The sequence below is a fragment of the Perca fluviatilis genome, chromosome 2 (genome assembly GCF_010015445.1).
Source record: "Perca fluviatilis chromosome 2, GENO_Pfluv_1.0, whole genome shotgun sequence".
NCBI classification, from domain to species: Eukaryota; Metazoa; Chordata; class Actinopteri; order Perciformes; family Percidae; genus Perca; species Perca fluviatilis.
Window position 1 is genome coordinate 45,783,480 of NC_053113.1, and position 25,019 is coordinate 45,808,498.

A 25,019-nucleotide genomic window follows, 5' to 3' on the forward strand; every position below is an offset into this window, starting at 1 on the left:
AGTCTCACATTGTTTTTACTGTTAACGTGTGCTTATCATCAGCTTGTCAGCCCTTAGTCAGCACAAACCTGTTCATCCGTGAGTTATCGTGAGAAGCACTGTCGTGATTTCTAGAACACGTTTTTCACATGCCCCTTTTGAGCTCAGCAAACAACCTTTTGAGAAACTGGCCCTTTTACATGTCAGTAAGCCTTTTGTTTGTGCTAGCAGCCTGTTAAACTAGCCTTTCAAGAAACAGATATTCCTTTTAGCAACTGGTTTAGTACTCAGTTGATGAAAAGTTTCCTCGACCCAGACAGAAGCTGAGCTCTTTGACCTGTAGTGACCCTGCTTCAGTATGTGTCCTCATCCCTGATGCCAATAATAAACCTGATCACATGTGATTGTGTGTGTGTGTGTGTGTGTGTGTTTTAGATGCTGGTAGATTTCCATTCAGCCAATAAAAGGATCCCTGTAGCTATACAGTACTGCATCGAGGCATGAACCTCTAAATATACGTGCGCCTGCTCTACCCACTGAGCCAACCTGGCGCCCCACTTTTTATGATCATTTCCTAGTCATACAGTACAGTACATCAGACAATGGTCAAAATGGCAACTACTAATGGCAGGACATAGAACAATCAGTAACCCCAGCTTTGCACAATAAAGACTCTTCTCACTATCAACACAACCCTATCAGCCTATAAACTCTGGGGAGCTTATTCCCCGGAGTCCTTATGTTTTCTCGCCCTGCTACGCCCTGCCACCATCGCACTAAATGCTTGCTCTTGGGGGCATTACTGGAATTGTTGGGTCTTTGTAAATTATAGTGTGGTCTAAAACTACTTTCTGCAAAGTGTCATGCGATAACTCTTATGATTTGATACTATAAATAAAATTGAACTGTCGGAAAGCCAATAACATCCTCCACCACAGCCCCTCCCCTCGGCTACCCTGCATATTAAGCTGTGAGACAGTCTGCCGCGAGCCTTCGTTTTTGGCAGGGGCTATGTTTTGTTGTTTTGATGAATTCCTGTTCCTCTTGCGGTCATATGCGCATTAAAATGCCCAAAGACATAAAGCACCTGAAAACCTGGTTTCAAGTCTTGAAGTGTTTCTCCATAACACAAAACAATAACTCTTATTTTGTCAAAAAGCCTTTATTGAAACACAAACAAAAAAAAGAAAAGGAACATCATACATTCATATATATGTTTGATGTATTCAACTGCTTTAAACTGCATCTCACTGACGCAGGACTGTTTTTCCAATCATAGTGGTAACAGGTATACAAACATGTAATGCAAATCCATTAAGGTTCTGTACAGAGAACTAAGCACTGCAGCCCATTCATGAGACACGCTCCACATCTCAGCAGAAAATTATGAATGATCTGGAAAGGAAAACCTTTGGCATTAGCACAGACTGTCAGAGAACTTATTGCCAAGAATGATTGACAGCAGTTCTGCGCCCATCTTCCTACAGAGAGACAACAGTAAAAGTTCACTTTCCCTTCTTTACATCTCATATATCACTGACACAATGAAAATGATGTTCAAGAAATACAAGATTCTAAGAATGTTAAAGGGTCATTGTGGATCATTACGTGTATACATTTAGGGAACGATTTTTAACAGTAGCTGGCCGAGGCTGGCAGCTGATTGGTTGGCAGCTTTTGACTACTTTCAGGGTTGCTGGAATCACTTACTGGCATTCCTATATGCTGCGAAAAGTAGTGACAGGGCAGTAACACTTCCACAGTCTGAAGCTGACCTGTAAATGTAATTGTAACACACCTCGTCTTTCAGGGCTTTAGCAGTGTAGTTAGCCTATTGGCAGACATTTTCACATTTAACGGAGATCAAAAAGACAAAAAACACAAATGTTCAACAGAAGAACTGGGTATAAATGACAAACTGAAAGAAAAAAAAAGCTTAACAATTGTTTATAGACATGATACAAATTTATATATATACACACACATACATATCTCATGGAACTGTGTACAGGTTTGTCTGCGTACAGCAGCAAAGGTGCTTTGCTTTAGTGTGAAACCATCAAACACTGGTCTCAAGGCTTTGTACTGGCCACGCACGCACCAGTTCGAGACATTTTTGGGTGGACTGTGGGTGGGCTACACTGGCATCATGTCAGGGTCTGCAATTGACCGAAACTGAGCTAGTGTAGTTTGGCTGGTAGCACATATCAGCGGCTGTTTTAGGAGGGGTTTAAATAGGTACCCTGTCGAGTTTACATTCAGTGTTTCTACCACAACACATTGTGTGGCCTGACAGATGCGTTGAACTCATTCCGTCCTCATAAATACTTTGCAAAGGTGATTTTAGACAATTTGGAGCCTGCATTGTTTACCTCCACTACCAATCTCATTTCCTGCCACCGGGTCTCTAAAAAGGGTCTAGTAACGTATTTATAAACGGCAAAAAACATTGCATCTAATTTAATCAATTAATTTCAATAGCAACGTTGTGATCCGTGGACTGTAATGACGTAAAGCCATGCTGAACTTTGACGTGCGAAATTTGAACGGTCAACCAACTCCAACCCGTTTTTGTCATTAATCGAGTGTTCAGAAGGTGTAGATGTCTGAAAGCAGCCATACTGTGATCCAAATGAATGGAGATCATTTTAGCCCGTGTTCTGGTGATCTCTGGGAAACCGATCAAACACATCAGTTCCCCCGACTGATACAGGATGTTTGAGGCCAATACAGATATTGATATTTGAGTTAAAAAAAAAAAAAAAAATCAAAGAATTTTGAACAATGTTTCCCAAAAAATGTCTTTGCCATTTCTGTACTCAACATTTCTCGTTATTTACCAGCTGACATATACAGCAATACCGGCGTATCTGCAATGACCCCAATAGGTGCCAAAATACCTGCCTGAACCATTTCTCACTCTGGCTCAGGACTCAAGCTTGACAGCTAGCTTCTGCTGCCGCTTCTAATTGAGCACTCTCACTGTGCCCGATTCTGTCTGGTGTGACCAAACATTAGAAATTAAATTAAACTAGCTAACCTACTGTGTTGGATCACTCAACGGCAAATGTCTCTGTAAATAAAAAAAAAAACGATTGTGTGAATACTGTTTCAGAGAAATGTTCAAAGCTAAGAGAAGAACAATAACGGCTGTCATGTCGTTTTTCAACCACTTCCAAACAGAAGCCCCTGACATTAAGGGCAAGCAACGCTGCCAAAGCTTCTCCCATTAAGTGCAACAGCCATTTCAAAGTCAGAAGAAAAGATGAAGGGTTTACTGAACCTGGTGGAGAGCTGGAGCCAGCTGGAAGAGGCCTGAACACTTACAGGTTCCACACTGATGTGACGGAGGGGAGCCCCCCCCCCACCCTGAAATAACCTGACCTTACAGGTGTAGAGCACGCTCATTCACTGAAGTACTTACAAAAATAAATATTTACAAAAGCAACAGAATATCCTGCTGTGAGTGGAGGTGGTGGTTTTATATTTTTTTTGGAAAACGTAACTCTGTTCCTCCTTTCCCGGTTGATTTTGTTTGTTCAACAAAAAGGTCTGTGTAAAGAAAATAATTCTTTGTTTTTTTTTTCCAGCCAGATGATGCTGCGACAGGAACAGTTGGCGCTGTGGGTTAGATGACTTTGTAGGTCAGGTAGTCGCGGAGCGGCGTGGGGATGGCCAGGGCCTCCACCTGCTGGGTGCTCATCACCCGGCGGAGAGACATCCTGCTCATGTGCTGCAGACTGCCAACGCTGCGGGGACACTCCCAGAAGTGCACGGCGCCGTCACGAGTCCTGGAACGGAACAGCAGCGATTAATCAAACGGGTGTTAATCACAGGACTGCACCGATTAGATAGACAGACACAGACACACACACACACACACACACAAAGCATGGAGAACAGGCCCGTTCCATGAAGAAAAATTACCAAATAAGCCCGGCTTAACTCGGTTAGTCCGATTCATTTACAGTTATACCATGGTCTGGGTGAATACTCGATTCTGATTGGCTGCAGGGTGTCCATTAAAAAGTGATAGAGGACACCTACTAAAGGAGTTCGGTGAAACTGACTGTTTACTGTTCTATATGAATGCGCTACATTAAATCAAAAAGGAAATGTGGATTTATTATTTGCAACTCGTCCTCTGAACACCACAGGATGGAGCTAAAACACACAGGCTGCAAGAAGTCAGTTATACTGGCCCTCTGGACTGACTCAGTTTCACAGCGAATAACGTTATCTCACATCCCGTTCACTGTTCAGCTCGCTGCTTCAGGCTGCGCCGCCGCAGCCGACAGTAACGTTAAACATCGCGGATCAAAGTCTTCGTAAAAGTCGTTATATTGTTTTGGGGACAATGACATGGCTGGATAGCTAGCTTGTCTTGTTGTTCAACATACTGTCAAATTATTTTTACTGATTGCCAACTGTACACAATGTTATTGACTTTGGATCTTGCTAGCATAGCGTTAGCTTTCTGGCTCGTAGCTAAACAAGGGTTCTATCAGCTGAGCGGACTATATAAATATCGCCGGTTGCTAAGGGAGGCAAGTCATTTAAAAAAATGATATTGGGAAAATGATTGTTCCAGGTATTAGTCAAACCGGCGGCGAACCAGGGAAACTGAGTTATTGTTTGGATAAACTTTAGATTTCGATTGTAAAACTAATTAAAATATGAACTAATGTTTTAAAAATATGTTATTTGGCAAGTGACCATGGTATAAGCGGGTTAATGCCCTTCGAGGTGTCCATTGTCAGGTAGTAATGGACTTCGGCGGAGGCAACCGTACTCCGCTGCGCGTCGGACGGTTCACGCCTCGCCGTCGTCCATTAATACCTGACAATGGACACCTCGTCGGGCATTAAAGTGATGGTTCGGAGTAATTTCACCCTAGGGTCCTTTGCACCATGACCTCGAGCCAAACACCCCCCCAGAAGCTTTTTTCACCTGGGTCGAACATTGGGAGAGTTAGCGTAGAGTAGCGTTATCAGCTGAATAGCTTAGCGCAGAGGCTAATGGATCCGAAGTGTCTCTTAACATTACCCCACTAATAATGCCCGAAATGATACCAAACGTCTACAGTAGTACAAATAGGTTATGCACTCATAAAACGAGGGATTGTAAAGTTTGTAAGTACACCAGAAGTTTATGTAAATAACACTTGCCTGCTGGCTTCTGCTCTCTGCTGTTGTTAAGAGACACTTCGGATCCATTAGCCCCGTGCTAAGCTATTCAGCGGCTAACGCTACTCTACGCTAACTCTCCCAATGTTAGACCCAGGTGAAAAAAGCTTCTAAGTTTTGGCTCGAGGTCATGGTGCAAAGGACCCTAGGGTGAAATTACTCCGAACCATCACTTTAACCCTTACTTAATTCACTTCAATAAAACTAAGTCAACATAGTTCAAGCTCCGTTACTATGGCAACATATGCTGGCAGGCTAACTGGCAGGCGTAGGCTGAGTTGTTGCTGAATCAGAGTTCCTGGAACACTGACCTGATGGGAAAGCCACCATTTTAACATGCTGCTATATTATTATAAAATGTTTTTTGTAAGATTATTTTTTTGGACTATTTCCACCTTTAATGGATAAGACAGCTAGGTGAGAAAGGGGAGAGAGAGAGGGAACGCAGGAAATTGTCACAGGTCGGACTCTAACCCTGGACCTCTGCGTCGGGGCATAAGCCTCTCAGTATATGTGCGCCTGCTCTACCAACTGACCCAACCTGGCCACATGCTGCTATATTGGCGCTTTTCCATTACATGGTACCTACTCGCCTCGCCTTTTTTGGTTTTCCATTACGAAAAAAGTACCTGTACCTGCTAACAGGTACTTTTTTTAGTACCTCCTCAGTCGAGGTTCCAAGCGAGCTGAGGCGAGCTGAGAAGGTGACGTGAAACCCTGCAGGCTACAGATTGGTCGGAAAGAATCGTCACTGCATTGCTAGCGACAGACGGCATTTTTAAATAGTTTAGCCAGCAGTGTTTTTTTGCTGCCGGAGGCTCCACGCAGAGCTTTCTCTGTAGCATACAAGTGGCCTGATGTTTATACTTGTGCGCGTTGGTGTGTCGAGTCGCAGTTTTGTGTGTGTGTGTGTGTGTGTGTGTGTGTGTGTGTGTGTGTGTGTGTGTGTGTAGCTGGTGAGCGAGGAGAAGTGAGAGAGTGGACGGGCGATTATCTCCGAGGCAGTAGCGACTCTAGAGTCCTATATGGCGAAAATGTAAAGAAAGAAATGTCTCCCTGTTCTTTCTGACCACGGTGGGAAATCTAGAGCAGTAAACGTTAACTATCTCTTTGATATCATGTTGTTTACGGAGAAGGAGAACCAGGAAATGAGTCGGGGGGGGGGGGAATGCAACGCTACCAAGCCACGCCCACGGCAGTCGCTATGACGACCAGCCACGCTGAGGCGGTACTAAAATCTGCAATGAAAAGGGACGCACAGTGCGCCGAGTCGAGGCGAGTCGAGCAGGTACCATGTAATGGAAAAACGGCATATGATTTGACTTTATTATCCACTGGAGCGCAGACAATCCACTACATGCATTTAGGGAACAGAAAATCTTATTAAAATAAATAAAGTGAATAAATTCTACAATGATAAATGCTAACATATACAGTGGGGCAAGAAAGTATTTAGTCAGCCACCAATTGTGCAAGTTCTCCCACTTAAAAAGATGAGAGGCCTGTAATTTTCATCATAGGTACACTTCAACTATGAGAGACAAAATGAGAAAAAAAAAAAATTCCAGAAAATCACATTGTAGGATTTTTAATGAATTTATTTGCAAATTATGGTGGAAAATAAGTATTTGGTCAATAACAAAAGTTAATCTCAATACTTTGTTATATACCCTTTGTTGGCAATGACAGAGGTCAAACGTTTTCTGTAAGTCTTCACAAGGTTTTCACACACTGTTGCTGGTATTTTGGCCCATTCCTCCATGCAGATCTTCTCTAGAGCAGGGATGTTTTGGGGCTGTTGCTGGGTAACACGGACTTTCAACTCTCTCCAAAGATCTTCTATGGGGTTGAGATCTGGAGACTGGCTAGACCACTCCAGGACCTTGAAATGCTTCTTACGAAGCCACTCCTTCGTTGCCCGGGCGGTGTGTTTGGGATCATTGTCATGCTGAAAGACCCAGCCATGTTTCATCTTCAATGCCCTTGCTGATGGAACGAGGTTTTCACTCAAAATCTCACGATACATGGCCCCATTCATTCTTTCCTTTAAAAACGGATCAGTCGTCCTGGTCCCTTTGCAGAAAAACAGCCCCAAAGCATGATGTTTCCACCCCCTTGCTTCACAGTAGGTATGGTGTTCTTTGGATGCAACTCAGCATTCTTTCACCTCCAAACACGACGAGTTGAGATTTTACCAAAAAGTTCTATTTTGGTTTCATCTGACCATATGACATTCTCCCAATCCTCTTCTGGATCATCCAAATGCTCTCTAGCAAACTTCAGATGGGCCTGGACATGTAATGGCTTAAGCAGGGGGACACGTCTGGCACTGCAGGATTTGAGTCCCTGGCGGCGTAGTGTGTTACTGATGGTAGCCTTTGTTACTTTGGTCCCAGCTCTCTGCAGGTCATTCACTAGGTCCCCCCGTGTGCTTCTGGGATTTTTGCTCACCGTTCTTGTGATCATTTTGACCCCACGGGGTGAGATCTTGCGTGGAGCCCCAGATTGAGGGAGATTATCAGTGGTCTTGTATATCTTCCATTTTCTAATAATTGCTCCCACAGTTGATTTCTTCACACCAAGCTGCTTACCCATTGCAGATTCAGTCTTCCCAGCCTGGTGCAGGTCTACAATTTTGTTTCTGGGGTCCTTTGACAGCTCTTCGGTCTTGGCCATAGTGGAGTTTGGAGTGTGACTGTTTGAGGTTGTGGACAGGTGTCTTTTGAACTGATAACAAGTTCAAACAGGTGCCATTAATACAGGTAACGAGTGGAGGACAGAGGAGCCTCTTAAAGAAGAAGTTACAGGTCTGTGAGAGTTTGTTTGTGAAGACTTACAGAAAACGTTTGACCTCTGTCATTGCCAACAAAGGGTATATAACAAAGTATTGAGATTAACTTTTGTTATTGACCAAATACTTATTTTCCACCATAATTTGCAAATAAATTCATTAAAAATCCTACAATGTGATTTTCTGGATTTTTTTTTCTTCTCATTTTGTCTCTCATAGTTTAAGTTTACCTATGATGAAAATTACAGGCCTCTCTCATCTTTTTAAGTGGGAGAACTTGCACAATTGGTGGCTGACTAAATACTTTTTTTGCCCCACTGCAGACCTACATTAGGGCTGCAACTAACGATTATTTTCATTGTTGATCATTTTCTGGATTGATGGATTAGTTGTTTGCGCTCTAAAAAGGTCAGAAAATTGTGAAAAATGATCAAAAGGATCAGGGTTTCCCAAAGCCCAAGATGACCACAGCTCCACAAGATATTCAGTTTACTGAAAAAATGACTCAAAAATAGTTGGTGATTAATTTAATAGTTGACAACTAACAATTACATTTTAGCAGGGCTAAAACGGGTTATGCTACATAAAATAAGTCTCTAAATGACCCAAATACAATCATAATAGCTGCATAATTAGATTTTTTATTTTTATTATATTTACCATAAATGTAGTAGCTAAATCCATATTCCTCTGTCCATGTTTAAGAAGGTATTGGTTAATTTATTGGTAAATAGCCTACATTATAACACTGTCCAATAAGTAAACTCAGATGTTTTCAGTGGGTGTTCTTTTAATGAATTTTGGATAGACATTTATGATTTTCAACCAGCTGTGCAGACTGCAGTGCAGACAATCCGCTACATGCAGCTGAACGTTTTACCGTAACAGTTTCTTCCAACAACAGCGCTCTTGTTTCAGCTTAAAGCTTCGGATAGATTTACAAACCCACCGTAATTATCTTAAATAATGTTACTACTTCTTGCAGAGGTTTCTGCGTAGCCGTTGGGAGTTACAATCTTGCTTTGTGAGGTTTGATTTCCATTACTACAGCAACCCGATGGAATGTTTCTCCAACGTCGTGGCGATCCCTTCAACCATTGCTACTTAAAGTCCTTAAGAGGTTTGAATTCCTCTTAGGTTTCTAATAGTAAGTGCTGCCCTGTGGCCCTGTGGCCGTGAACATGTCTCTCTTTGCAACGGTTTATCCATTTGATTTATGTTCAACCCCGAGAGGGGCTGCTTAAGAACAAGAAGAACATGAATCTGATTGTGTGAGCTTGAATTGACCTTTATTGAACCGCTTTAGCCCTGACTGAAGTCAGGTGTTGGACTTTGATCTCTGCTTCTCTTAGCGTGCTTTATGTAACAGACCTCTGGTCGGAAGGCAGAAGTCAATGAGGTGCGACTGAGGAAATATGACATGATCAGTGTGCGCGTCTGTACATGTGCTAAGGCCTTACCCAGCAGCAAGGACACTCCCTTCAGCAGAAAAGGCACAGCAGAGGCCGTTGGACAGAGAGGCGATGGCCTGAGGAGCCCTTTCCTCGATGCTCCAGAAACGAACCAGCCTGAGCGGACAGAAAAACCGCACAAGGACACTGCTGTCAGAATCCAAAATGGACTACCGTAAAACTGCAATTAATAGACCGAATGTTTATTTGCTTCAGTCGCTGAACTCAACCAGGGTGGGAGAGGGGGGCATATGGGACAGGCCCGTTATGCCTTTCACCCAAAACTCTTGCTCAGCAAAGATGTGAAATACTATCACATTGTTTATTTAAACCAGTATGAATATTACTTATAAAAAAATGAGGATATCAAATGGATCTAGCTCTAATAGAGAGGGCTATCGAGAGAGAGAGAGAGGGCTATCGAGAGAGAGAGGGCTATCGAGAGAGAGGGCTATCGAGAGAGAGAGAGAGAGAGGGCTATCGAGAGAGAGGGCTATCGAGAGAGAGAGAGGGCTATCGAGAGAGAGAGAGGGCTATCGAGAGAGAGAGAGGGCTATCGAGAGAGAGAGAGAGAGAGAGAGAGAGAGAGAGAGAGAGAGAGAGAGAGAGAGAGAGAGAGAGAGAGAGAGAGAGAGAATTATGACTGGCAGTGTTTTCCCTGAAATACTTTGAGCCTTCAGTGGGAGGGCTCAATGGGTTTGCTTCCCCCCCCCTCCCCCAACCGCCATTATGCAGAGCTTCTTCCTGCCTCTCTTCTACACATATTCTCTGCCAACTATTCAGCCCTCCTCCAGCCAGCGGTCAGAGTGATTAATAGCTACCTTGTGACAGACCAGCATACAGTAGCTCTGTGCTTTAAAGTCCCACTAAGACTCATGACTCCCTGCGAGATTTAAAAACAAACCGCAGCCAACAGTGGCACTTTTCTGCTGCGCTATGCTGTTGAAATATCAGCCCATGTATAGAAAGAAGCATCGGAAAAGTACTTCAGCGTAACAAACTCCACTCAAGAGGCAAACGTGGGTTTGTCAAGGCTCGTACTGAAATATGTTGCAAACTGTGTTCATGCTGATCCATCTAATCTCCTAGAATAGACACCCTGGGACACACAACATCCCAGAACAGGAAATATATACAGTATATAGGTTGTTTATATATCTTATTTGATAATGGTTTCTTAGGGTTTATACTGTAGTTAACAGGTTAACCATTTTCATTTTAAAAAGATCCCCCAACTCAGAGACCCAACACTAAACAACTTAAAACACAAAAGTGGACAATGGGAGAGTTTTTTTTTTTTTTTTTTAAAAGAGGCAATTTAAGAACAGATATACAACTTAAACTCCAATGTAATTCATTGGCATACCTGTCATCAGTGATACTGGCAATATGGCGGCCGTCAGGGCAGAAGCTCACAGAGCGAACCCAGCGGTCATTTGCCCCTCCAGCAAAAATGGGAGATGGAGGAGGGAAGAGATGGCTGGAGAAAGTTCAAAGCAGAAGATTAATAACAAGCATCAGCATCACAGCAACGTTTCCAGGTTAAAAGTTAACGGTCACTGTTTCAAAATGGTGAGGCCCCTCCACCCTTTACAATTGTAAATGTATAACTTTTGACTGCCTGCACGCACCACTGTTAGAGAAAAGTTACACAGGCTCAGTTCAAAGAGCAAACTGGCCCAACATATTTATACAAATAAACAATACTCAAGCGTGAAAGTAAACTCTTGTTTTTCCATGGTTTGTAACTGCATCTCAGGGTCTTCAATGGATGGAAAGATGGCATGACAACTACACACACTATCCACTGAGGAAGACCCTGAGGTATGAAAGCTCTAGAAAAAGATAGTAAGTGATCGTAAAGGTCCAATGTGTAGGAATTTCTGGAGCGTATACCATGAATATGGAGCGTCTACCTCAGTTCATGCGAATGCAAATGTAAAATTTCAAGCCAAAAAGAAATACTTGGAATTGACGGTGGTGGTAAATATTCATGAAAAAGGACAAGTTTGTGAACGGGCAACACAGATTTTGATAACGAACAACTAAACACGTTACACTGGACCTTTAAGTTAGGATGTTTTTTTCCTAAAATACTTCACCATGGCCTGTGCGGTTATTAATAAGACATTGCAGCAGCAAAACAGCCCGCGTATTGGGTGTTATTTTCATACCCCAGCTCCAGCAGAACGGTGCCCTTGTGGTGGTCCCACACGATGACCCGGGTGTCATAAGAGGCGGTGGCCAATAGCGCCCCATCTGGTGAAAACTCACAAGACACCACATCATTGTGGTGCCCCTCCAGCTTTCCCATCACGGTGTACTTATCCATGTCCCATAAGAACACCTGCAACGTGAAGGGAGGACTGTTATAGCCCATGGAATTTTGTTGGGACGGAGTATAGATGTGCCATTTTACAATTATCATTACTATATGCATGTAAAGATTTTTGAATTAAATTAAGAAACAGGAATTAAAAACAGAATTAAAACAAGAGTTATCCTCAAATTATGCTCAGTGTCATTGTTATGCTTTGTAACCTTTAACCAGGCTGTACAAACAAAAGAGAACATGCTACACAAGCAGCAAGGCTATGGCAAAATGCAACACTAAACCTACATTGGCTATTATAATGAACATCTTTATAATAGTATTAAACTACAAAATCATAATTTAAATGTATACATATTTTAGTACATTATTAAATATACTAAATTAAAACTTCTATTATTTTAATAAAAGGACGTCTACACAAAAAAGAGAAAATAAAAACAAGTAGTAACTTAAGGTAACACAAAGTTACTCCACTGGTTTCCCCTGTCAGGGTTTTAGTTCACTGTGTTTACAATAGGCTCCCACCTCCGGCAGAAGCCTACGAAGAGAGACAGATACTGCAAGAGAAAAGAATATTTTATGGCCAAAGGGTTGATACCTCTGGCAAAACACACACACACACACACACACACACACACACACACACACACACACACACACACACACACACACACACACACACACACAAAAGTATTTGTCTGTGGAGGCCATCTGATTTTAAACAGTCAGCCATGGTCAGAATTTGTACTAATATCCAGTTTTGCTCCAGTTTTAGAACTTCTGCACCTTGTCACTCTTTGCAGCACTTAAAAGCATTTTGCATTTTTAACAAATGCTGCATGTGAACAAATGCAGTTAATGATCTACATTAAAATAAACAGTCACATGCAGATTAATGGTTCAGGTTGTTCTTGGATTGGAAGCTGTTTTTATATTTCAATTTTATTTATAGTGGCATATCAGAAGTTATCTCAGGACACACTATAGCAGGTCTAGACCACACTATAATTTATAGAGACCCAACTATTTACAAGAAGTCCCACCACATTTGTTTGCAGATGGAGAAATGTGGAGGAAAAGCAGGATAATTTATTGCAGATCCACTGTTGTTGCCAACAGAAGTACTGTTGCTGCCAACAGCAATGACACTCACATGCTTTATTTAAAGCAGAAGTAGACACAGGAGAACTGCAGATGGAAAAAGTTACCACATAACTGGCCAATTTGTTTTGCTCAACAACGGGTTTGTTCTTTTGTAAGATTTAAGGCAACAGCTGAAAAGTGCTCTGCAAAGGCACAAAACATATTTCCATTTAAAAACCTAAACCTGCACAATAATTCCATTACAACAGGGGTTGGACAGTAAAGGGAGAGGGCAGGTTGTTTAACTGTTTTGGCTGGCTGAATTGTTTTCCATGTTCTGCCATTAGCAGCATTCCAATGCTACACTGTGTGCTACTACAGAAACATTTATACTGTCAGTGAGAGAAATCCTATTAACAAAAGAAAAGCTAGTGTGCGCAGACAGTGGACAAAACTATTCAAGGATGAGGGGTGGGTGGGGTGGGAGAAGTGGGTTTGGGAGAAAGGTGGGGGTGAGTGAGGGGGGAGGGGGGGGGGGTAGAGGGATTATTTAATAACCACTTTGACAGTTTTAAACTGAAATTAAAATGAATAGAGGAACTGCAACAGCAGAGGTAGACAGACACGGAGCAGCACCTACGTACAGATCGGCGCCAGGCTGCCCCTGGCCAGGCCTTTGGGCATTGTGCACTGTGCGTCCCTGGTTTACACCGGCTGCTCAAAATGTCAGCGCGGCGCTCCCTTCAAAACCAATCACACACTGAGCTCTGCCACCACCTGTGACAGGGAGAGCAAGACACACACTGTAGGGACACACACACAGCCTAACAAAGATACCACCATGTTTACCATTACAACCATGTTCAGATTGATCTAAAGCTGCAACATTGTAGATAAGGTGACCTAACAGTGGCCAGTTTATGGAATCAATATCCGGAAACATGTCTGCTGGAAGCGTTGCAGAAATTTGGGACGTCAATTCAACATGACATAAAAGAAATTAAATGTTTTTGTTTTTTTATATCTGACATTTGATAAATTAAGATTTACATGAGGTCAGAATTGTTTCAGTGATTGAGTCACTTAAAAAAACAAAAAAATTTAAGATTCCCCTGCTGTAATGATTAAAGGTACAATATGTAACATTTCTGCATTAAAATGTCTAAAAACGACTATGTTATATATTTTGTTGAGTTGTGTACTTACACTATCCCAAATGTTTCCAAAACGTCCAAACCCAGAAAAATCTGTTATTTTAATTTTAATGACGCGGGACGTTTCATTTAGTCACCTGTCAGTGGCGTCATAAAAACTTTGACCCCTCTAGTTACTCTAACTTCCATCAAAACACGGGCAGCCAGATGATGCGTTCGAGAATAATTGTAAATCATACAATGTCACAGAAAGAATAACACTCAGTAACCGGGATACAGCTCGCTTTCTGCCACACATAATTTTTTTTAAAGATTTTTTGGGGGCTTTTCCCTTTATTATACAGTGACAGTGGATAGACATGAAAGGGGGAGAGAGATGGGGGACGACACGCAGCAAAGGGCAGCAGGTCGGATTCGATCCTGCGCTGCTGTAGGACTCCGCCAACTAGCGCACGCTCTTACTGGGTGAGCTAGAGGCCGCCCCACACAGCATCATTTTGTCAATGATTACATGCCACTTACAACGCAGTGGTACAGCAGAGATTTTATTTATTGATACATTTCAATATTGATTGATCCAGCTTAACGTTATGTGCTACATTTACAAGTAACGTTAGTGTTAGCTGATGCTAAGGCTCGGTGGGGAACATTAATGTTATAAAGGTTACAACATTGTCCAACACGTTCAACTTATTTTAAGTATAACTGTTTTGATCAAGGTAAAGTTAACTTTAAACAACACTGGGCTAACCCACGATTACGTTCGCCAGCTAGCGTTAACTGTATAGATAGAAGACAAATCTAATGCTAATTTCGCCAGCTTATCCCACCCTGGGTTTTCGGTCTCACTCCCCGCCGCTAATGTTTGCTTGCTTGCTCGCTAACTGGTCAACTAGCTAGCTAGCTACCACAATCGAATCAAGAAAATGTAATTCTGTGGGGGAAAATGCAGCCATTTTATCAGAATAACATGAATAAATGTAACGAGGATAAAACTGTAATGGATAAACCCGTGAACAGATATATTTTAAATCGGCAATTGTGTTGAACAATGAAAACTAAAACTTCCATAATGCCACTTCACGACGTCATCAAAAGTCCGTGTTTACATCCATTGTTTTGATTGAGAGACCCCTAGAGGCAGAAAATTACATATTGTACGTTTAAAAGATTTAGTTTGGTCACCCCCACTTCAACATAAAATACTTTTAGGGAGGTATCTGAACTATATAATAAAACAAGATGACTCCAGCTATATAGCAATAATAAAAACAGTTGTCTACTCTGCATGCACACTTCAGAACACCAAAAAAGCCTGTTCTTTTCCACTGCAAACAAAACCAAACAGAATCTAGAAGCAGGAGGCACAACTTATCAGGACACTGAGCACAGTTTGTTCTAAGGTGGAACTTGGAGGGCAGGGCAGATGGGTTTTCAATTGTAAGTTGATTGAGCATAACTGGTCACAAGCAATTGAACAAAGTTTAGCTAGCAATCCCATTAAAAGAAGAAAAAAGGAACTTGTGTACGTACCGCTTTGCCTGCGCCGACCGAGCACAGCATGGACGAGTCAGGGGAGAAGGCGCTGCAGTACACCCAGTTTTGATGCCCCCGCAGAACCTTTACCATGTTACCTACAAGGCACAAACATCATCGCATTATGGCATTTTTAGTACCTTTATTTAACACCAGACAATATAGAGTTAAGGAAGACCAAAAATAAAAAAATAAATAAAAATAACACAGGGAGAGAGCGCACGTATATTTAGAAGTTTATGCCTCGACGCAGAGGTCCAGGGTTCGACTCAGACCTGTGACGATTTCCTGCATGTCTTCCCCCTCTCTCCCCCCCTTTCTCACCTGTCCATTAAAGGCGGAAAAGCCCAAAAAAAATAATCTTAAAAAATAAATAAAATAAACATCGGGAGAGAGGGGTGTTAGCATAGCCAACAAAGTAGTCTATATCGCCGATGTTCCACATCCACGATTGTTCCGGTGCCGCCGGAAATTCCACCGGATGACCGTCACTTTCCGCTTTCTCTGTGTTGGCGTTCTAAACTCCGGTGGATTTGTGAGGACTATGGTTATCTGCTCCTCAGATCTCTGCAGGGTAAATCCAGACAGCTAGCTAGACTATCTGTCCAATCTGAGTTTTCTGTTGCACGACTAAAACTACTTTTGTACATACACGGTCCACCAAAAGTAGTTCCTTCACGAGACCATTTGCAGAGGTTTCCCACAAAAAATATTTCAGCACCATACCATTCTTGTGGTCTGTACTACAAAAAGGATAAGGCTGAACAAATTCAGTTTTTTTTGTTGTTGTTTTTTTTTAAAAATTCTAATTTTCTTTTTGCCTACAATTTATATTAAAAGAATTGGATTTACTGCACAGCACTTCTTTATAAAGAAAATATGGCTTAAAGCTTACCAAGCCTGTTTGTAGCCACTACCGACAATGTTATATTCGCTTGACCTGGTCAACTGACTAGCAGTTAAGATAACACACTCGACTGTCCTGCTGTTACAGATGTGACCTAACCACAGACAGTTGCCTCGTTCATGGACTCACAGGAGTGTGGCGCTGAATGAATATAGGGGAAACATTTTCTGGCTGGGGACCCGCTAGACTGGTAGAATTATAGGGGAAACTCTAAAACGTGTGTGAAATTTTTGTCATAATTAGCGTTGAGGTATGGCCAAAAATGTGTTATGTGAGGTCAGTTAATCATTGGGTCCAATTGGACGTTGAAGAAATATCACATTGCGAAGAATGGGACAGACGAGCGGATGACCCGGAAAAATAACGCCGCCGGCCACGGCTATTGCGGAGTCATGAGGAAATAAAGACTACCAATACACCAGGCTTTAACTGGGCTGTCTCCACATTTACAGGCTGGCCACAGCCCCTGGATCTTTCGCCTACTTTTCTAAACTGGTCTTACAATTCAGAGGGCTGGTATTTCCCCTGTTCTTTGAACTGAAGAAAGTGAAGGTCACAATTATTAAGGAAAGAAAAGAACAGCTCTACATACCATCATCTTTAAGGTCCCACACACGGAGGGTCTTATCTCTGGATGCAGAGACCAGCACAAGACTGCCATCAGGAGCAAAGGTCAAGTCTCGCACTACATCAGTGTGGTCCATCAGATTCAGCAACAGTTTTCCTGCAGCAAGACATGGTAAGATTGAGTCAAGTTTACTTAAAATACCTACTGATAGGGGTATGACGAGACGTGACACTATTTTAAAGAAAACTTCAATTAAGAAATATGACAGAAAAATATTCTTTACTCACCAAGGTTACAACATAACCAAGCGTTTCATTGCAGCAGTAAACAACAAAGTGGGCTGCTCTTGTATTGATTTAAAAATGGAAAATTCACTGGAACACATGCAGTGTATGTAAATATATGACTGCCACAAAGGCAATAACTGCATTTGCTAGTTGCATCTCCAGCTGTAATCAGACAGCGTGTTTGGGCTGCTGGTATCTGGTGATTGGGTGACAGTGAAAATGAGCTACGAGCTAACAGAAACTTTTTTTTCTCCTAATCTAATTACCTAGTTAGATTACCAACTAATGAAGCTGAAGTAGGAAACCACTTCTAATTAACAGAAATGTGTCCTCACCAGTGTAAACATCCCAGATCTTGATGCGACCATTGTTGAGGCCTGTTGCCAGAAGCAGCTGGTCCTGACCGAACCTGAAGCGGTGCCACTCGATGTTAACACAGCGGCTCTGCTTCTCCGGCACCGAGGAGCCAAAGGCCAGGCCCCAGACGGTGTCACCGCAGTCGATGGTGTGTTCGCGGGGCTCGTCGGCCGCTGGGATTACCTGGCCTCCGCTGCTGTTCTGACGAGACAAACAACCCGGGCTCGAGGCATTGGTGGACTCTCCAGCTTTGCCCACAGAACTACAGCAACAGAAAACAGAAAAAGATGCAAGAGATTAATGAGAGACAAAACTACTGAGCGCTAACCACACTTTTTTTTTTTAAACAGAGCTTTCTATTTAGTCTCCAGCACAGATGCACATAATAACTGTTAGCAGGCAGGACCCCGCAGCATAGCTCAGTGCGGCTATCCCCTGGTGCTAGGCTGTAGTGGAAACTAATGTAATCACAGTTTGCTTGCAATGACGTGTCTCAGGGGGACCGACGCAGGCTCCTGGAAAATGTCTTTTAACAGAGGTACTAGCCAGCTCTGACGCTTAGTGATTTTTTGCCATTGCAGGGAAAAAAACATGGCAACAGCCTGCCGTTCCGGAACAACAAGCACTTAGTTTACAGTAATTTTTAAAGTGTGGCTCTGAGAGTCACAAGGCACTATTGAGTTTAAAAAGAGCCTGTTAATGCAGAAAGGCCGCTGATAATACAAGCCACATGTCCTTGGCACTGAGGAGCACCTCTCTATGTTCGTTCTGCTTTCTGCGTTAGGCGCTGAGGGAAACTGAGGGCCAGTAAACTGCTAGATTGTTCTATTAACACATAGATTTGCATCAACACTATCTACATACACTACCGGTCAAAAGTCACTTAGAAATTTCCATTCCACTCCATTCCAGACAGAATACCAGGTGAGAGCAGATGCATTGTTTTTTTAACCAGGGCTGCAGTTTTCAGATTACATTATGTGTTTACATAATTGCAAAAGGGTTCTCGACTGTTGTAGAAAGAAGTGGCTGAAGAAACGCTTGAATTCCATGCTTTTTGGTCTAAACGTCATACCCAAATTAAAAGTGGTTCAGCTCCCGTATACTTTGACACTCAGGGGTGTGCCTGATATCATTGGAAAGGTGATTGATGTGGGTTTGTTTGTGTATTTGAGAAGTGTTGTATTTTGTAAAAAAAAAATAAAAAAAAAAAATCAATTTTTGAGTCTTTTGGCTTTCTATAGTAAGCTGACATGTGGCTAATGCCCTGTGTTGTCTGTCACCTGTCAGATGTGTTTACAGCAGTGTATTCTAATCATTTTACAGATGTCTGACTTGGATGGAAATAAAAAACCTCCATTCTAGCCTCTGTAACTCTGTCAGTAAGGCCTAGAATCACCCTGACACTTGAAACAAGAACTTGAGAAGGTTTCCTTTCCAATGATATCAGGCACACCCCTGAGTGTCAAAGTATATGGGAGCTGAACAACTTTTAATTTGGGTATGACGTTTAGACCAAAAAGCATGGAATTTCAAGCGTTTCTTCGGCCACTTCTTTCTACAACAGTTGAGAACCCTTTTGCAATTATGTAAATACATAATGTTATCTGAAAACTGCTGCCCTGATTAAAAAAAACAATGCAACTGATCTCAGCTGGTATTCTGTCTGGAATGGAAATTTCTAAGTGACCCCAAACTTTTGACTGGTAGTTTAGATCTATGGGACTTATTCCCTAAGTGAGCACATCATATCATGACTTGATTTCATGCATTGTAACTACAGATTTGACTGTAGTAACAAGAGGAACAAGAAGAACAACCAAGTTCTGTTTGCTTTTAAATCAAAAAAGCAACATATTTTTGTGCTTAAGTCTTTTTAAATTTATATTCCATTGGTATTTTATTTCTTTTTTTACTTGCTCATTTTAAAAAGGGGTGATAGAATGCAAAACCGATTTTACCCTGTCATCGTTGAATAACGACAGTTCGGTGGGTAAATAGGACATACATAGAAGCTCAAAATCCCATTGACACCCCTTTACTATGAAAATCTCATATTTTGAAACTGCCGCTGAAAACGGGCGAATCTCAACAAAGCTAGTTGCTTGTGTAAGCATCTCAAAATCCGGAACCTTTGTCACAGCCATGGGTGTATTAAGAGAACGGTCACGCCCCAACATTTGCATAGGCTACACAACTGACCTGAGATCAGTTAGTCTTCTGAATCTAGGTCATGCAGATCTCAGAAAATTTATACATTGTTCATATGCTATTTTACCATTAAATTCACTTCTGAGACTTTTTTATGCGAGAAATCAACTACTTAGAGGTCAAATATGGGCCGTTTTACGAAAATGGATGTCTAATTGCAAATTTTGTCCGACTGTGTGTCGGACTTCAGAGGCCGGTGCTGCCTGTGTTGCTGCCTCGCCGCCCGGCCTGCCTTCCTCCACAGACCCCGGATTGCTGTGAGCCCGATTGAGCTCCGGCACGGCTGCTGCAGCCCACAGCACCTCATACCCGCGCAAAGTCACCGTTTGGGCTAATGGACTACTACCAAACGCCGCTGCTCTGACAGAGCTCCAGGGCCTCCAACTCCCCTCTTCCTGCTAGCTAAATGCCCGGTGTATGTGAGTGAAAGCGCGGTCAGCGAGCTTGTTACGCCAGCATTCTCTTACCACAGATTCTAGTTAATCTTATAATGTGTGTAATTATAATGTGTTGAGTTATTTAAACAAACGATTGGGAAAATAAACGCCACTTGTCCGCGTCTCATTGATAGAGCCTGCGGCTGGATGGAGCTCTATCAATGAGAGCTAGCTAGCCTCCTCTTAGAATTCCTCTGAAATTCACAAAAATTCATTAACTTGAAATCGGACACCGTTGTTAGCTTTATAAAACATATAGTTAGATGTTGTATAAGTGGCGTGACGAAATTCAAACTGTAAATATACTCGAATTACGACCAAAAATGAAGCTAACTAGCCGCAATCTGTACACATAGGATTGCAGGGACAGTCGCAGCTAACGAAACCCTTACAGCTCACAAATATTCATTAACTTGAAATCGGACACCGTTGTTAGCTTTATAAAACATATAGTTAGATGTTGTATAACTAAGTGGCGTGACATGTGTGTAACATGTGGTAAGAGATTACTGGTGTAACAAGCTCGCTGACCGCGCTCTCACACACGGGCCATTTAGCTAGCAGGAAGAGAGGAGATGCAGGCCCTGGCGCTTTGTCAGGGCAGCGGCGTTTTTGTTAGTAGTCCACCAGCCCAAACGGTGACTTTGCGCGGGTATGAGGTGCTGTGGGCTGCAGCAGCCGTGCCGGAGCTCAATCGAGCTCACAGCAAGCCGGGGTCTGTGGAGGAAGGCAGGCCGGGCGGCGAGCCAGCAACACAGGCAGCTGAACTCCGACACACAGTTTTACCAAATTTGCAATTAGCCATCCATTTTCGTAAAAAGGCCCATATTTGAGCTTTATATCGTTGATTTCTCGCATAAAAAAGTCTCAGAAGTGAATTTGGTAAGGAAACATTGCAGTGTCTGGAATATGAGATTCTGTCGCATTTCTAATGTCTGTGTATTGGGGATTCGCTCAACCAATCAGCACACGACCTCTAATGCGTGTGTATGGCGAGTCGCTCAACCAATCAGCGCGCGTCTCTATGTGTGTGTACGGGGCTAAGGCTCAACCAAGCAGCGCGCAGCTCATCTAAATATTCATGACCATACCATATTTGGAAGAAAAGCTCTTGTTACAAATAGGGCCAAAACACAGGGATGCATAAGGGCCAATAAAATATCAACCAGGCCATTTTCAGCCCAACTAATGTTGCATACCCCATTAGGAGACCATAAGGAACAGTGTGAAATACCCTATATAATCATTCTATCACCCCTTTAATGTTTGGGTCTTATTTTACCAATTGTATCATGTGAAGCACTTTGTGACTCTGTCTGTGAATGGCACTATATCAAATAAATGTATTATTTTTATCCAGGCAATGCACTTACCGTACCTAGTCTGCAAGACAATAAAAGAACTCAAAACAATACTGACAGGGTCTATTCCACGATGTGTTCCAGGCAAACCAAATCGCCTAAGATGCACTTATTCTCTCTCTCTCTCTCTCTAAACTTTTTCCTGCAGGGACCCCCTTTTGTAGATAAATTTTCAAATATTACATGAACGACACATAAAATAAGTAGTCTGAACTAAAATACTAAAACGGTCAGAGCCTAGACAGGATTCCCACACACTGATTCGGTTTACAATTGAAGGGTTTCAGATGGTAAAAAAAAAAAGTCTAAACAACTGAACAAAATATATGCATGTTAATGTTTTATTAATCATGGTTACTGGCAGTAACTGAGTGAAAGTTTCAAATGATACTTACAAGCTCTTCAGACATTTTGCCAAGGGAATGAGCCTGACAATGCGATGCCCCTGAGACCAAGCAAAGTAGGAACCATTGGGTGCAAAAGCTACTGTCCAAGCCTCGCGCCCAGACTTCTGGTCAAAGGGAGCAACAGGCACCAGGAGTTCACCGATGAACTTTGCCTTACCTGAAAAAACAAAACAGACAACACTTTTACTTCAGCTACTTGCATGGATGGGATCACTTAATAACACTTCTGCTTATTCAGGCCAACCCACAGGAATTCCAATCATCCCAACATCACCTATTCGCTCACAGGCATGAGTGGGTTTGTCACTGATGCAGGTAACTGATTGGCTTACTGTGCTAACCAAACCACTGGTACAAAAACAGCAGGTGGGAAACTTTGCAAGATAATAATGCTAAAAAAACTAAAGCAATTACTGAAATGCATGTGGGTTTTTAAATGGAGAAACAGTCTGAGACTTAAACAGAGAAATACTCTTAGCCACATTTTGATCCATACTTGCCTAGTCAATTTGTATAGGATGTTCATTTTAGCTACCCCAGTTTGTAGAGGTTAGTTAGATTGCACCAAAATTTGGCCTAATCATAACTGGTCTGGCAACCCAAAGGCCAAGGTTTTGTTTCCAGATTTATGTGTTTACTTATGATGAGAGGGGTCTGGGGATCCTCCCCCAGAAAATCTTGAGCATTAAACACTTAATTTCCTGAATTATGGTGAATTTTTATGCACCTATTTCTACCTTTTTTCCGCTTCGCTTCAGAACTCGAACCTCCAATGGCGCCATTTTGATGCTACAAAGCGATCACCTCCCGTTAGCATTCCACTGACTGCAATTCATTTTGACGTCACTTTGACAGTGAATAACTTTACACCTGAAGCGTTTAAAGACTCTATTTGTCCATTGTTTATTTCTAAAGAAACACGACAATGTATAATAGGCTCCATTACCTTGTACCTCACGTTATGGCTCCGTAGCAGACGTTTTTGTAAAAAAAATAGGCTAACGATTGTGTCATAATCACGTGACTTACTGTCGCATAGTAGAGGAATTACCGTATAGTACAGGAGAAGCTCGCAGGCAGTTTCGACTTACTTTAGCCGTTTAGGTTTAATTACTAATGTTAACTATCATTTTAGTTAGCAATAATTAGCCTGTGCCTATGTAATCTCCTTACATATACCTACGCTCTCCGTCTCTGTAAGATTGGGAATGATTGAGATTTCTCTTGGCACAGCTACCAGAAGACTTCCAACTTTCAGACAGGTTGCACACGTCACATTTACGTTGTCTCTCTCAGTTGGAGGTTGCGTATTAACGCTCAGCGGAAAAGTGCTTCTAATATCCTTCATTGGTCTCCGTCCAGAGCAACGGGATCTGTCGATCCATTATATACTGTCTATGGTAGTGACAGAGAGAGTGGACACTAAGCGGCGCAGGGGTCTGCTTCAGAGCTCCGTGTGTTTGAGTCTGAACCATAAATTGGAAACGTCACGTCAAAGGAACTTCAAACTAAATCATTAGTATTGCGCTCCTAAATGTTGTACTGATGGCGTCAATGTATTACACTGATTTGGCTATGATTCCTCCGAAAATTACACCTTTCCTCAGAAGGTTGCTAGCAACCATGGATACGGCATGATGGTCGGACCCCGCACGTAGCTGCCCGTTCTATTCGCCTCGGAAAAATAAACTGGACAAAAGTAGTTCTACAAAAAAACAAAACAAAAAATAAATAAATGTAAGAACTGCGAGTGCCTTGGAAAATACTTGTTTTCTTAATTTGCATGTGCCATTCTGGGGCTTTTTTATTATTATACAAATAAAATTTGTATAATAAAAAATAAGAGCGTGAAAGCAAGAGATCCGGGGCTGTAGCCGGGGACGCCCAGGCCTACCGACGCCTCTGGTTATATAGACATGCAAAGCGCTGCGTGTGGGCACGCACGCACCGTCTCGATGGGGTGTGAGTGCATGGGGGAGGGACGGGTCTGAGCTGAGGTTTCAAACAGCCAGAGGAAAATCCATTTTAAACCGTTAACGTTAACTTATAAATAAGCGAGACGAGTGAAAACATAAGCTGTAGTAACGTTATTGTAGTAAACCAATCAATGCACTATCGGTTAAATTAGACATAACGTTAGCTGTGCATAAAGTTAACGGTACAGACATTAAGTGAGTTAGCTAGCTAGCTGTAATGTTTACGTTAGCTAAAACGCAGAGCACAAGACAACACACAACATGCATCTTAGCTCTTGCGCTGTAAACAATGCTCACTACAGCCCACAACGGTGTAACGTTATTGTACTGAAAGACTATTTAACTAAGCTAACTTTAGCTGGTATAACGTTACGTACAACTCTACTAACGTTAATCCTTTTAGTTTGCTGTGACTAACGTTAGCTAGCTATGTATCATTTTGTCAGGCTAGAACTGAACGTTGATAAATTCGAAATGTAAAGTTAGCATTTCTACTTACCTATATCATTTTGGTTTATAGAGTCTGGAAAGCTTGCCATCTAAATAAGGGCACAGACCTAAGAGAAAAGCCAAGCACGGACTGTAAAACAAAGATATCTAGAGGAAATATGAAATTTGTACGGAATTCGGCGCCGGCTTTTCCTCTTCCGCTGTCTAGCAACGTCGGTTGAATTCCTCCGCCAAGCGTAACGTTAACGTCCCTGGTGAAAAAAAATACAGTCGTCGTTCGGCCTGTGCAAACGTCTTGTTTTCCTTCCTCGACAACACGCTTTATTTTCACTGTTCAAGTCTATAATGCTGCTAAAAAAAACAGTTTAACACGCAATTAGAGCATTCGCTTCTGTAGCTCTCAGTACGGTCCCCGTTAGTACAATGGCTTCTGCTGGTGGGATGGTAAGCTATTTCCATCAAAAGGAGGAGTGACCATAAACCGTGGGAGGGTTACGTTGTACGTCAGCACAGTTGCCATGGTAATACTATTAACGCCTCCCA

General features: G+C 42.3%; 1 protein-coding gene across 1 annotated transcript; it reads right to left on the minus strand.

The window, feature by feature from the left end:
- Positions 1-1,120: 1,120 nt before the first annotated feature.
- Positions 1,121-24,943, minus strand: wsb1 (WD repeat and SOCS box containing 1). Its single transcript, XM_039823176.1, has 9 exons — positions 24,526-24,943; positions 22,039-22,207; positions 17,613-17,896; positions 17,015-17,146; positions 15,513-15,613; positions 11,582-11,754; positions 10,774-10,887; positions 9,417-9,524; positions 1,121-3,770 (listed from the first exon to the last, which is right to left on the minus strand). The coding sequence occupies exons 1-9, from the start codon at positions 24,563-24,565 to the stop codon at positions 3,608-3,610; spliced, it is 1,284 nt and encodes a 427-aa protein (XP_039679110.1). The 5' UTR covers positions 24,566-24,943; the 3' UTR covers positions 1,121-3,607.
- Between the last annotated feature and the right edge of the window lie 76 nt (positions 24,944-25,019).